An 11,724-nucleotide genomic window follows, 5' to 3' on the forward strand; every position below is an offset into this window, starting at 1 on the left:
TTCTAGGGCGGGAGAGAGGAGGGGGGGAGGAGACAGAGGAGAGAGCGGGAAAGAGCTGAGCGAGAGAGGGGAAGGGGAAGGGGAAGGGGAGGATAGGAAGGGGCGGGAGGGGGGAGGGGGGGAGGAGGGACATGGCGAGGCCAGAGAGGTGGGTGGCAGCACTGACAACAATAAACAGTAATAAACGAAATCGGTAATATAGCAACATGATACAATATGATACAATACAGTGGTGCTAATATAGCAACATGATACAGTATGATACAATATAGTCGTGTTAATAAAAGGGGTGATGACCAGGGTCGGGGGTAGACTCGATTAAGGGGCGACCTGATCCGACAGAATCTGTCTTTGTTTCTGGTGTCTGGTAGATGGCAGCAGAATTGGCAAGGTGGGGGAAAAGGGTGTCAGAGAGGATGGAGGGTCAAACCCACTGGGTCTTCATTGCAGAAGCCCTCACCAGTTTGTGCCTATCTACTCTCTTACACTGTACTCCCAAGAGCTTAGTACAGTGCTCTGAGCACAGTAAATGCTCAATAAATACCACTGATTGATCAGTCGAAAACACTTGGGGGCCGACTCTGGCAAAATCAACATCATTCAAACCAAACGATTAAAATGGGAGGCCAGATCCCCTGAATTCCAAGACATTTAGCCTGTTTGAAAGAGGCTTCCCACCCACCAAGTTGGGGTAGTCCCCCCCAGTTAAAAAGGAGCCAATGACTTTGCTGGGCCAGAAGCACTTCGAAGGGCTCACAGAAGCCAAAACCCCAGACTAACCCTGCATTAGCCAGTCCTGGAAGAGCTTTGAAGGTTCCCATTGAAGCAGTAAATTGAGTCCGGAAACTTGACACCTCCCAAGCCCTTTAAGGTGCACTGAGCAAATAAGAGGGCTCCTTGGGTGAGTCTGCTCCCCAAAGCACACTGTATCGAGGACCCCTCTTTTACAGGTTCCCATCAGAACCCGGCTTGGTCCACAGTGGGGAGAGTTTATGGTGAGTTCACTTTTAGCTTCTTCCTTTTGGTCCAGGATCTACCCAGTGGCTGCACAGGGGTTGAAGGGGCAGCAGTTGATAATAACAATAATAGTGATGTATGTTTAAGTGCTTACTATGTGCCAGGCACTGTACTAAGCACTGGGGAGGACACAAGCAAATCAAGCTGGACGCAGTCCCTGTCCCACATGGCTCTCACAGTCTTAATCCCCATTTTACAGATGAGGGAACTGAGGCCCAGATAAGTGAAGTGACTTGCCCAAGGTCACACAGCAGACAAGTGGCAGAGTTGGGATTAGAACCCATGACCTTCTGACTCCCAGGCCCATGCTCTATCTACTGCACATGCTGCTTGGAGAGAGAGGGGTGTGGTTGGAGTCACATTTGAACAGTTCCTCACTCCATCCTGTTGAGTATCAAAAATCGTGTGTAAGTAAAAGTTCTTCATTCTGGTCCCGTGAGATAACAGCCAGCAACTAGGTGTGCTGGCAAATCCGTATTCGGAATAAATTGCTGCAGGATTAAGGAATAGATTACAGATGAAACAAATTATTTATTTTCATTTGTTTGGAGGCCAGCGATGTTCCTGTGGATAATTTCACCTCTATTTCTTTTGGGTTGATCCACAGCAGCGAGGATTTAAACCGAGAGCAGAGTCTAAAAGAGGAACTAATTCTGCCGCCATTCCTCCGTCAGTAAATTTTAAATCGTCTTTGTTTTCTGAAGCAGCACAGCAATGCCTGAAGGACTTTGCGTCAGGTTGACAAGGAGACCTTTCAGAAACCTTATGAATGCATATAACCAGAATGAGGAAGTGTTTTAACTGCTTAATCATCTCTGGCTCAGAAGAGCCTAGGTGGAGCTGAATTCCAATGGATTAGAACAAAAATAAAATAAAAAGCCCTAGTCACGGTTGCACTTTTAAAATCCCGGAGCTTGGCCACTATTGTCTGTCTCTGGGTCTGTGAGGTTTCAGGGCAGGGAGCTGGGGTTCAGTGTGCCAGGGTCTGGTTTTGATCTCTCCCTTCCCTTCTCCTTGATGAATCGAGATGGAGCTGCCCAGACCAAACCACACTTCCCAGCCCAAAATAGCATAAGGACTTTCTGGTCTAAAGAGATTAAACGGACAGTCTTTGCTGCCTGAAGCCAGATAACACCAGTTTATAAGGAGCGGTCAGGAACAGTAGAGCGTAATTGTAAAGGCTGTTTCATTTGCTGTTTTTGATTACAAAGATTTTTCAACCCTTTTCCTCCTCCACCTCTCACAGGCCCCAAATGATTTGTAGCTGACAAAGGGAGAAAGAGAGATAGAAATTGTGAGTGAGCCAGTTTGCTCCCCTTGCATGGAAACTGCCCTTCCCTCAAATCCACCCAACCGTTTCTTTTCTCTCTATCAGGACCCTTCTTAAAAGCCCCCTCATCTAAGAAGCATTTGCCGATTCATCCTCACCTTGCTGGTCATGTCACTCCCTCACCCCCCCAGTACCTATGTGGTTGGCACTTTGTGTCTCTAATCGCCTGGTTTTGTTTTTGATCATTCGTAGCTTTGCTCTTATTATTCTTTCTTTGTTTTCGTTTGGCAACTTACATCCTCAAGGGCAGAGCGCACCTCGTCTTTTTACTTCTGTGGTGTGTTGCTTAGTACAATGTTGTGCTTTGTAAGTAAGCACCCAGCCCAGGGCTGTACAGTCAGAAAGCACTCAGTAAATTCATTCAATTGAATTTATTGAGCGCTTACTATGTGCAGAGCACTGTACTAAGCGCTTGGAAAGTGCAGTTCGGCAAAATGAATACTGTTGACGAACCTGTGGTCCTTTTTCGCTTTCTGACCGGCCGGATGGTTAGTGTTAGGAGCTGCTAGTTGAGCTGATCTTTTTGGCCAAACTGGCCTTCACAGTTAGGCTCTTACCATCAGTAGTATTATCTTTGAAACAAAAAACAGCCAGGTGTACATTACCTCTGTCTCTTGCTTCCCCTTTTATCCAGTTCCCTCCTCCCAGCCCAAACCACAAAGAAAACAAAATGGAAGCATCTATATGGGGTGAAGCTCCCGGAACACAGGGAAGTATGGATCTAGGTTGCAAGACCTAGAATGGAGCGGCCTTTTCTCTGCTACAATTTTGCTTCAGTTTGGAATTCTGTTGAATTTACTTCTCCCTCAGATGTTGGGAGGACAAGGCTTAGAGTCATTAGGAGGATGCGCATCTCACTTTGTATCAGCATCAGAGACTTTCTGCCTGTATACTTCTTTTGCCTGTTTACTTGTTTTGATGTCTTTCTCCCCACTTCTAGACTGTGAGGCCATTGTTGGGATTGTCTCTATTTGTTGCTGAATTGTACTTTTCAAGCGCTTAATACAGTGCTGTGCACACAGTAAGCTCTCAATAAATACAATTGATTGATTGAATGAATGAATGACTGTCTTGTGCATCATAGTGTTAGTCATAAATTCAGGAGTCAGGAAGCATTTTTTGGTCCAGACAGGGAGTTTTGGATAATGTAGAAATTCTGTCTTCCTCTTTTTTCCTGAATGGTATTTGCTAAGTGCTTTCTATTTGTCAAGTACAGTTCTAAGCTCTGGGATGGCGTGGATACAAGATAATCAGGTTGGACACAGTTCCTGTCCTACCTGAGACTCACAGTCTTAATCCCCATTTTACAGATGAGGTAAAACCCTAAAGGGATTGACACTCTGGCCTCCGGTTCATCTTTTGAGTGCCATCCCAAAGCTTTCAGTCTTCCTGCCTGGGTCCTTGTTTTGCTTACCTGAGCCTTTTCTCTTTCTTTCTTTTGTACCAGAGCTTGGGGTCTAATAGTAATAGTTAATAATAATAATTATGGTATTTGTTAAGCACCTACTATGTGCGAAGCACTATTCTAAGTGCTGGGGAAGAGACAAGTTACAGTCAAACCTCGCATTTGGCCATTTAGATAGCCCTGAGACCAGCCTAAAGAACCCAGGGCAAGAGACGAGTCCATCCTTGTGCTGGCCGTACTGGGTGTCTGTGTGAATGCAAACAGCTCTGACTCTTTTCTCAGGCCTTTGATCCCGCCTGCACTGTAGGAGAAACTAGGTGTAGGAGCAGCACATAGAAACGTGAGCATTCCAAGCCCAACAGACTCCCCTAAAAGCAGGCAGGTCCCATCCAAGGCAAATCCTTGAAACCTACCCCTGAGCTTTTGGGGTTTTTTTTAATGGTGTTTTTTAAGCGCTTACAATGTGCCAGGACCTGTACCAAGCACTGGGATAGATATAAGATAATCAGGTGAGATGAAATTACATGGGGCTCACGATCTTAATCCCCATTTTACAGATGAGATAACTGAGGCAGGAGTGAAGTGAGTTACCCAAGGTCACGCAGCAGGCAGTTGGCAGAACGGGGATTAGAACCCAGGTCCTCGGACTACCAGGCATATATGCTCTTTCCACTAGGCCATGCTGCTTCACCCAAGTGAGATTCACACCCTTTTCTGCTCTGCGCTCATGAACTGTCCTGCCCGGACAAAACCAACTTGTCAGAGGCAGCTCAACTGTTCTTGGCCATTTCAGGGATTCGATTCTGCCCTTGCCTTTGGGGAAAAGGATGCAGCCGCACCAGGGGCACCCAGGCACCCAGCTAGATTGGGAGCGGCTTCCGCACTCAAATTTGGGGCAGTACGGAAGCTCTAGTAACTCCCACCCTTTTCCCAAAGAGACCAGCTCTGTTAGTTTACCGCAGTTTTGCTTTCCACGGGCAATCTGTGTTGAGTGTTTTAGCTGAAACTCACAAGCACTATACAGGAAACCTAAGATTTTTCCACAGCGCCTCTTCTCTCCTGGGGTCTCATTTTCCAGCTCCAGATTGGAGCTGTGGCTCCTCTCAGGGTCTGAGTCCTCATCTCAGAAACCGAAAACTCCCACCTCCCTTCTTCAAAGGCCCTGTTCCATTGACTCTGGACTCCACCTTCCCGGAACACGGGCAGTTAATTTTCCCGCCCTGCTTCCTACAAGCCCCAGCTGTGTCAGAGAGCTGCAACGGAGCTTGTACTCCCTGAAGGTCAGGGCCCCCAGGACTGACCTGAGACTGCAAAGGATGCTCCTCACCCACGAGCTTGTTGTCTCTGTCAGGAGGGACACAGACGAGCAGCCAGTGGAGCTCCTAGCTGCCCTTCCATGACCCCTCACTATCTTGGCATGGCTGGACAGTTTACGGCTGCAAGGAGCTGTGTGGTCTAGTAGAAGGAGCGTGGCCCTAGGAGTCCAAGGACCTGGTTCTAATCTTGGTTCCATCTTTTTTACTTGGTATTTGTTAAACACTTACATTGTGCCACACATTGAACTAAGTGCTGGGGTAGATACAAGTTAATCACTTAACCAGTTGCCTGCTGTGTGACCTTGGGCAAGTCACTTAAGTTCTCTGTGCCTCAGTTTCCTCATCAGTCAAATGGGGATTCAATACTTGTTCTCCCTCCTATTTTGACTGTCAGCCTCACGTAAGACAGGGATTGTGTCCGACCTGACTAACTTATATCTACCCCAGTGCTTAAAACAGTTCTTGACACAGAGAAAGTACCTAACAAATACCGAAGTCACTATTATTATTCAAGCAGTGTGAATGGATCAGGTTAGTTTATTTGTGTCTGTAAAACTTCTTCACATTTCTCCTTTCACCTTCTCAACCCAACCTGTGAGACCTTGGATCCCCTGACAAGGGACCAAATGCGAATGAGGGCGGGGCCGATCATTCCCCCTAGGATCCTGGAGTGACCGCCGGATGACGCGTTGGTCACCCCTAACAACTGCAAAAAAGCTATGTTACTGCAACGGCCCTACACCCGGCCCTGGACTCCGTGGGTGGAACTGTTTTCATGACACAGGGAACATCTGAAAAACAGAAACTGAGCATACCGAGTGAGCTTGCTCTTTCTCTGTCAGACTAACAATGCCCGGGTATTCATTGTAATCTCCTCGCTGGCACAGCCCAGAAAGGAAGACCGAGCCAGAGAGGCCGTGACTGCTGTCCCTCCCTTCCTCTGAGTCACTTCACTTGGCACTCCGGCCCGAACACCTGACAGTCAAACCCCCCTGCCCTCCCGTCATAGTGGAGGCCGGGGCCAGAGATGGTAGGAAATGGAGAAGCTGGCTGTCTGTGTGGATAGGTCTGACTGTTGAAGACTGAGTTGAATTTGGCCCTCCCCACAGAACCTAAACTCATTTGGTTGTCTCAGGAACTGTCTCTCCAGCCATACCCAGGCTCCAGGCCAGCTGCCACTGCTTGAAATGGCAGGGCTGGTGCTCAGGAGAGGCACCAGACTGGCTCAGTGACCTGCAGGGATGGGCTTCTCTGCCTGAAGGGGAGTTAATCATCAGTGAGAAATTGATCTAGAGGAGGGAACTGGGCAAAGTACTTGCTAGGCCGAGACGGGTCATTTCCTCATGCCCGCTTGCCTGTGACCACGGCCCCAAGCTGTCACCTTGCAGAGACTCGGAGCCCACCGGAAGTTGGGATTGGCCCAGACTGCCTGGGCAGAGTTCATGGCCCATGGCTGCCCTGGCAAGGACCCAGACCCTCCTAGAGCACATTGTCCAGAGAGAGGCGGGAGGACTCCTCTGGGCCACAGCAGGGCAGGCTCGGACAGCAGAGGACCAGCCCTGGAAGCTTAACACGATGGCACTCGGCGTCATGTGACTGAGAGATCAAGGGCCAGTGGGCAGTTTTCGGGGAAGCTTCGGTTCCGGGAATAGGTGGCAGGTCTCTGGGGCACAGGGCCCCCGAGGTACTCATCGCTCCCGTTTCAGAGAGCATTGACTTCAAGGTCTGCCACGCCTGGTTCAAGATGTGTAGGAGAGGCCACCTCATTTAATGATGGTGGAGCAAAGACAACGTAATGATGGGGTGGAGCTTTTGATGAATCTGGTTGAGTGAATAGATCTCAGGGAATAAATTGTTTACCTGTGGGAAGGGAATTAAGTCTGTCGGGGCACTAGGGTACCATTTAGTAAATTACCTCCCTGATGCCCTAATGAACATCACTTTCTGCATATTACTTGGGGAGTTAAAGGAATCCAGTTTTAACAGATTTTTTTAATTTTTCATGGATGGCAACTATGGTATGCAAAAAATGAATCCTTGAATGGCAGATTTTTTTAATTTTTCATGGATGGCAACTATGGTATGCAAAAAATGAATCCTTGAATGGTTCCAACCAACATGTAAGTGAATTTTCCCTGAAGTGTGTGTGGGGGGTCACTAGCTTTACCTTCTTCTATATTCACATTATAATTATTAAGTGTCGTTGAGTTGTTTCCAATTCATAGCGACCCCATGGCTATTTCTCCAGAATGTCCTGTCCTCTGCCGTAATCTGCAAACTTTCTAATGGTTCTTCCATTATCATCGTTATGGTCTCTATCCATCTAGCTGCTGGTCTGCCTCTTCCACGTTTTCCCTGGACTCTTCCATAGCATTAGTGTCTTCTCCAGAGAATTAGTCCTCCTGATTATGTGTCCAAAATATGGTAATCTAAGTCATTTGGCCTTCCAAAGGCCACTTTGGTTTAATTTGCTCCAAAATCCATTTGTTTTTCGGTCAGTCCATGGTATTCACAAAAGCCTTCTCCAAAACCACATTTCAAAAGAATCGATGTTCTTTCTATCCTGTTTTTTCACTGTCCAGCTTTCCGATCCATACATTGTCACTGGAAACACCACAGAGTTGACAGTTTGTATTTTTGTGGCATCTGTTACTCAGAGTCAAAGGGATCCTCAAGAAGTCATCTGAGATTTGCCTCTGATGTGAGCCTTCTGTTTAGGTGTCTGTGTGCCTTCTTGTCCAAATTCTCCATCTCCAGGACCCTGGAAAATGTCTTTGAACAAATGACTCTCTGCTGCTGGGAAGAGTTCATTTGCTCATCAGCTGCCAATGATTTAGGTATCTGTCTTCTGCCTCCTAGACAGTGAGCCCTTCAGGAGATGGGCACTGTATATGAATTGACTTATTTCAATCAATCAATCGTATTTAGTGCTTACTTTATACAGACCACTGTACAAAGTGCTTGGGAGAGTCCAGTTCCCTGCCCACAATGAGCTTGCAGTCCAGGTGGGGAGAAGGACAATAATATAAATAAATAAATTATGGATATGGACATAAGTGCTGTGGGGCTGAGAAAAGGGTGAAAAAAGGGAATGAATCAGAGTGATGCAGAAAGGAGTGAGAAAATAGGAAATGAGAACTTAAGTCAGGGAAGGCCTCTTGGAGGAGATGCACCTTCAGGAAGACTTTAAAGGTGAAGAAAATAATTATCCCTTGGGTATGTAGAGGGAAAGTATTTCAAGCCAAAGATGGGTGTGGGTGAGAGGTCGGTGGCAAGATAGGCCAGATCAGGGTACAGTGACTTAGTAGAATGCTCAGCACAAAGCAAGTGCTCAATAAATGACAGGACTACTATGCCTCTTGGGAGACGGGGGTTACCTTCACTTGGACCTTCTGTGGGTGAATCCGTGAGCTATTCGCATCAGCCAAGAGTTCAGGGGTTAATGAGCCGTTTTCATGGGGGAGGCATTTCCTGTATCGTCTCCCCACCGGTCCAGATACTTTCTCCCTGGAGCTTGCTCATAACACCCTGCAGATATCATCTCAGCAAACCTGAGAACAGACCCGTTCTGCTGACAGGGCAACTGAGCCCTCAAAACCACAGCTTCTGCTGCAACTCACCAGGTGGGCCAAGTGTAAAACCGCCCCTAGCGTCTTCTCCCAAAGCTGCCTTTTCCCTGGTTCAGGTAAACACCTGTCCTGCTTCTGGGAAACTCGTTTGGTCACGGGCTTTGGTTTGTGCAACTTGTGCAACTTAGAAGTAGTTGAAGGCTGACCTCTCCCTTTATCTCCGGAAACGTTCAGCCCTTCCCACCCGTCTCTGTGCCTTTGGCCCCGACTCTGTAGATGACGGAGCTATCCGGTGGTGAGCCTTGCCAGTTTTGGAAAGCCCGGTCCTTAACGTTCACACTTGGCATGCCACAACCCAGGGCCAATTCCTCCAAGAAACAGGGAAATGGGTATTTGAGAGAGGAAGGGCTGGTCTCTGTGACGCTCTTCGTCTTCCCTTAGCCAGAGTAACGCTGCTGACGGGGGAGACGAGTTGGAGCCGGTGAGTCAGAGATCCTCTGATACATTGCTGAGGACCTGAGGGATTCACGGCAGGGGTACCTGCTTTCTGCTCTAGGAGAACAGCTCCAGACCCTGTTGCCTTCCCAAATGTCCTGCTCTGGAGGAAGATTTTTCATAACGGATTTTCCTCTCTCCATCCAGACTGTGGAGCTGACCAGGAATGAGTCCTGGATCCTGACTGGTCGTGCCCCAAGCCCATTGGATGTGGTTTATAGCATACAGACCAATTAATTCTATGGAATATTTCTCAATGTATGCTTCCTTTACTAGACAGCAAACTCCTCGGGAGCAGGGGTCACTTCTCTTGATCCTTTCTTACATTTCTCAGGCACCTAGTATGATGTGCAGTGTAAGATCAGTATTGTGGATAGATTTATGCCAGTTCCAGGTGATAAGCCAATTAGCCATGTAACTCACCTCAAACTGCTTACTGCCCATCAGCAGGCCAGCCTGGCCCCCAGACTTGTAATGAAGAGTGGTTAATTAGGACTGAGTTCTCGGTCATGTAACTCTCTACAGGCAGAAGTGAAAAAAAGCCTTCCTCTGAGGAGACATTGACTCGGTATTCTTGTCCTGTAAGATTCTTTGTTTCATCTCATTATCCCCTGAAATAGCACTTAGGATCCACCTATGTAAGGTGCTGTGGTAGGTAAGTTAAGTAGACTACATTGGTAAGTGGAGCTTCTGACCTCTAGAGCAGATTCTTAGGAGAGGGATGGGTTGTTAAACCAGTGAGGAGCTTTTGCTTGTCGAAAGGATTTGAAACAGTTCTATTCTTCTTTCAAAGCAGAAACGATAAAAGTCCCATGAGCCCCTCAAGGGCTCTGAGAACAGTAGTGGGAATTACTTGTGTTCCATGGGGGAAGAAGTTGGTTCAAGATTCCAAATTGATATTACTCCAAGTTTTTAAACAATCCCAGACACACAGCTCATCCTGGTAATGAACTTAAAAATCAAATAAACTGAAAGAAGATGGTGGGTCCAAGAAGAATCTGAATTCTCATGGAGTGGAAATCTGCAAGGCAAAGAAGTGCCTAAACCAGTGGAACACATCCTGTGAGGTTGAGGGCTGGAAGAATGTTGGTCATTTGACTTCTGGTGGGGTATAGGTCCACATGGTTAGGTCTTATCTGTCAAGTGGCTGAGGAGGGAAAGCTGTGGGGCACGGAAGTGCTATGACTTAGAATGGGGGTCTGGTAGGGACAGAGAAGGTGGAGAGAGTTCACATGAAGAATTTTTCTCTCCCATGTTTCACATTGGCTTTCTCATACGTTCAATAGTATTTTCCAACTGTCTTTTGTGTGCAAAGCACTGTACTGAGTGTTGAAGGAAAGTGCAAGGCAGATAATTCAGACTTGGATCTGGCCCCACAGGTCCTTCCTAATCTAAGAATAGAAGGATGGGAAGGAAAAATGGTCATCAAACACACATACACACCCACAAAGAGTTAAAGTGATACATTCAGCTTATCAATACAATCAGCTGCAATACTTTACTGCTGAAAGAGCAGTTCCAGGGCTCCATCAATCTATCAATGTATTTACTGAGCGCTTACTGTGTGCAGAGCACTCTACTAAGTGCTTGATTATCAAGCTAGTCCAGAATCCAAATCACAATCCTTCGGAATATTCTAAAGGTTTGGTGCATGGGGCAACTGCCGAACTTCTGTATGCTCCATTCCAGTGGGGCAGGGCAAGGATATCCGAGTTGGTTGGTGGCCACTGGCAGTAGCATCTCTTCCAACACTTAACCTGTGGTATTTTGGGGTGAGGGTTACATTTTCAACTAGGTCTGCTGGAAAGCCACTTAGGAAGCTTGATATTTCATTTCATTTCATTTCATTTCTAGATCCTTATCCCTTCGTGGAATCGAGTCCTTGAAACTCTCCCTCTCAGTGATCTAATGAAGCGGAAATGTGACATCAGGGACAGGTATGCAATAAGCTTTTTTTGGTTTTAAACATCATGTTTTAGCTGAAAAAAACTACTAGTCCTCTTGGCAGAGCTGAATGCCTGGCGTTAGATGATCTCAGAGCAGACTTCTGCTCTTTCTGTATTAGTGATCACAGGGTTGGCCTAAAAGATCCACAGCACAGATCTATACACATACAGTTAGTCTCAGTGTCTCTCTCACTCTCCCTCTCCCTCTCTTTCCCCACCCTGCCAACCTTTCCTGTTTTCTTGCCTTCCTCCACCCTATTACATAGCCTTAGATGGAAGTTAATTAGTACATGGAGTTCTTTGCTTAAACCTGCCCTAGAGTTTTGTGCCCTGACTTAATAAATCTTGCACATTGAAGTGCATCTGACACTGCTGCCCGGGGTGTAGCTGGTAAAAAATTAGGTATTTGGAACTGTAAATGTTCCCATCAGAGTCCATTTTTTCTAGCTCAGTATGAGTCATCTGGGAGAGCTTCACTGCATGCTTTGTTGTTCAAAAGAATTCAGAATGATTGAAATAAACTCCGGAATGACACTTCCCGACTAGCAGACTAGGAGAGTCCAGAACAGGAATGAGAGAGAGGTTTTCTATCTTGGAAGCAAGAGGGTGGTGCAAGTCGGAAGGGCTGCGACTGGCTGGATTGGTT

General features: G+C 46.9%; 1 protein-coding gene across 1 annotated transcript in view; it reads left to right on the forward strand.

The window, feature by feature from the left end:
- Positions 1–3,300, forward strand: part of VCPKMT (valosin containing protein lysine methyltransferase) — a 28,743-nt gene extending 25,443 nt beyond the window's left edge. Inside the window, exon 6 of the mRNA XM_029078697.2 lies at positions 2,982–3,300. Coding sequence (XP_028934530.1) covers positions 2,982–3,086 — 105 coding nt within the window. The 3' untranslated portion in view covers positions 3,087–3,300. The remainder of the gene's footprint in view (positions 1–2,981) is intronic.
- The last annotated feature ends 8,424 nt before the right edge of the window (positions 3,301–11,724 follow it).

The sequence above is a fragment of the Ornithorhynchus anatinus genome, chromosome 14 (genome assembly GCF_004115215.2).
Source record: "Ornithorhynchus anatinus isolate Pmale09 chromosome 14, mOrnAna1.pri.v4, whole genome shotgun sequence".
Lineage (NCBI taxonomy): Eukaryota > Metazoa > Chordata > Mammalia > Monotremata > Ornithorhynchidae > Ornithorhynchus > Ornithorhynchus anatinus.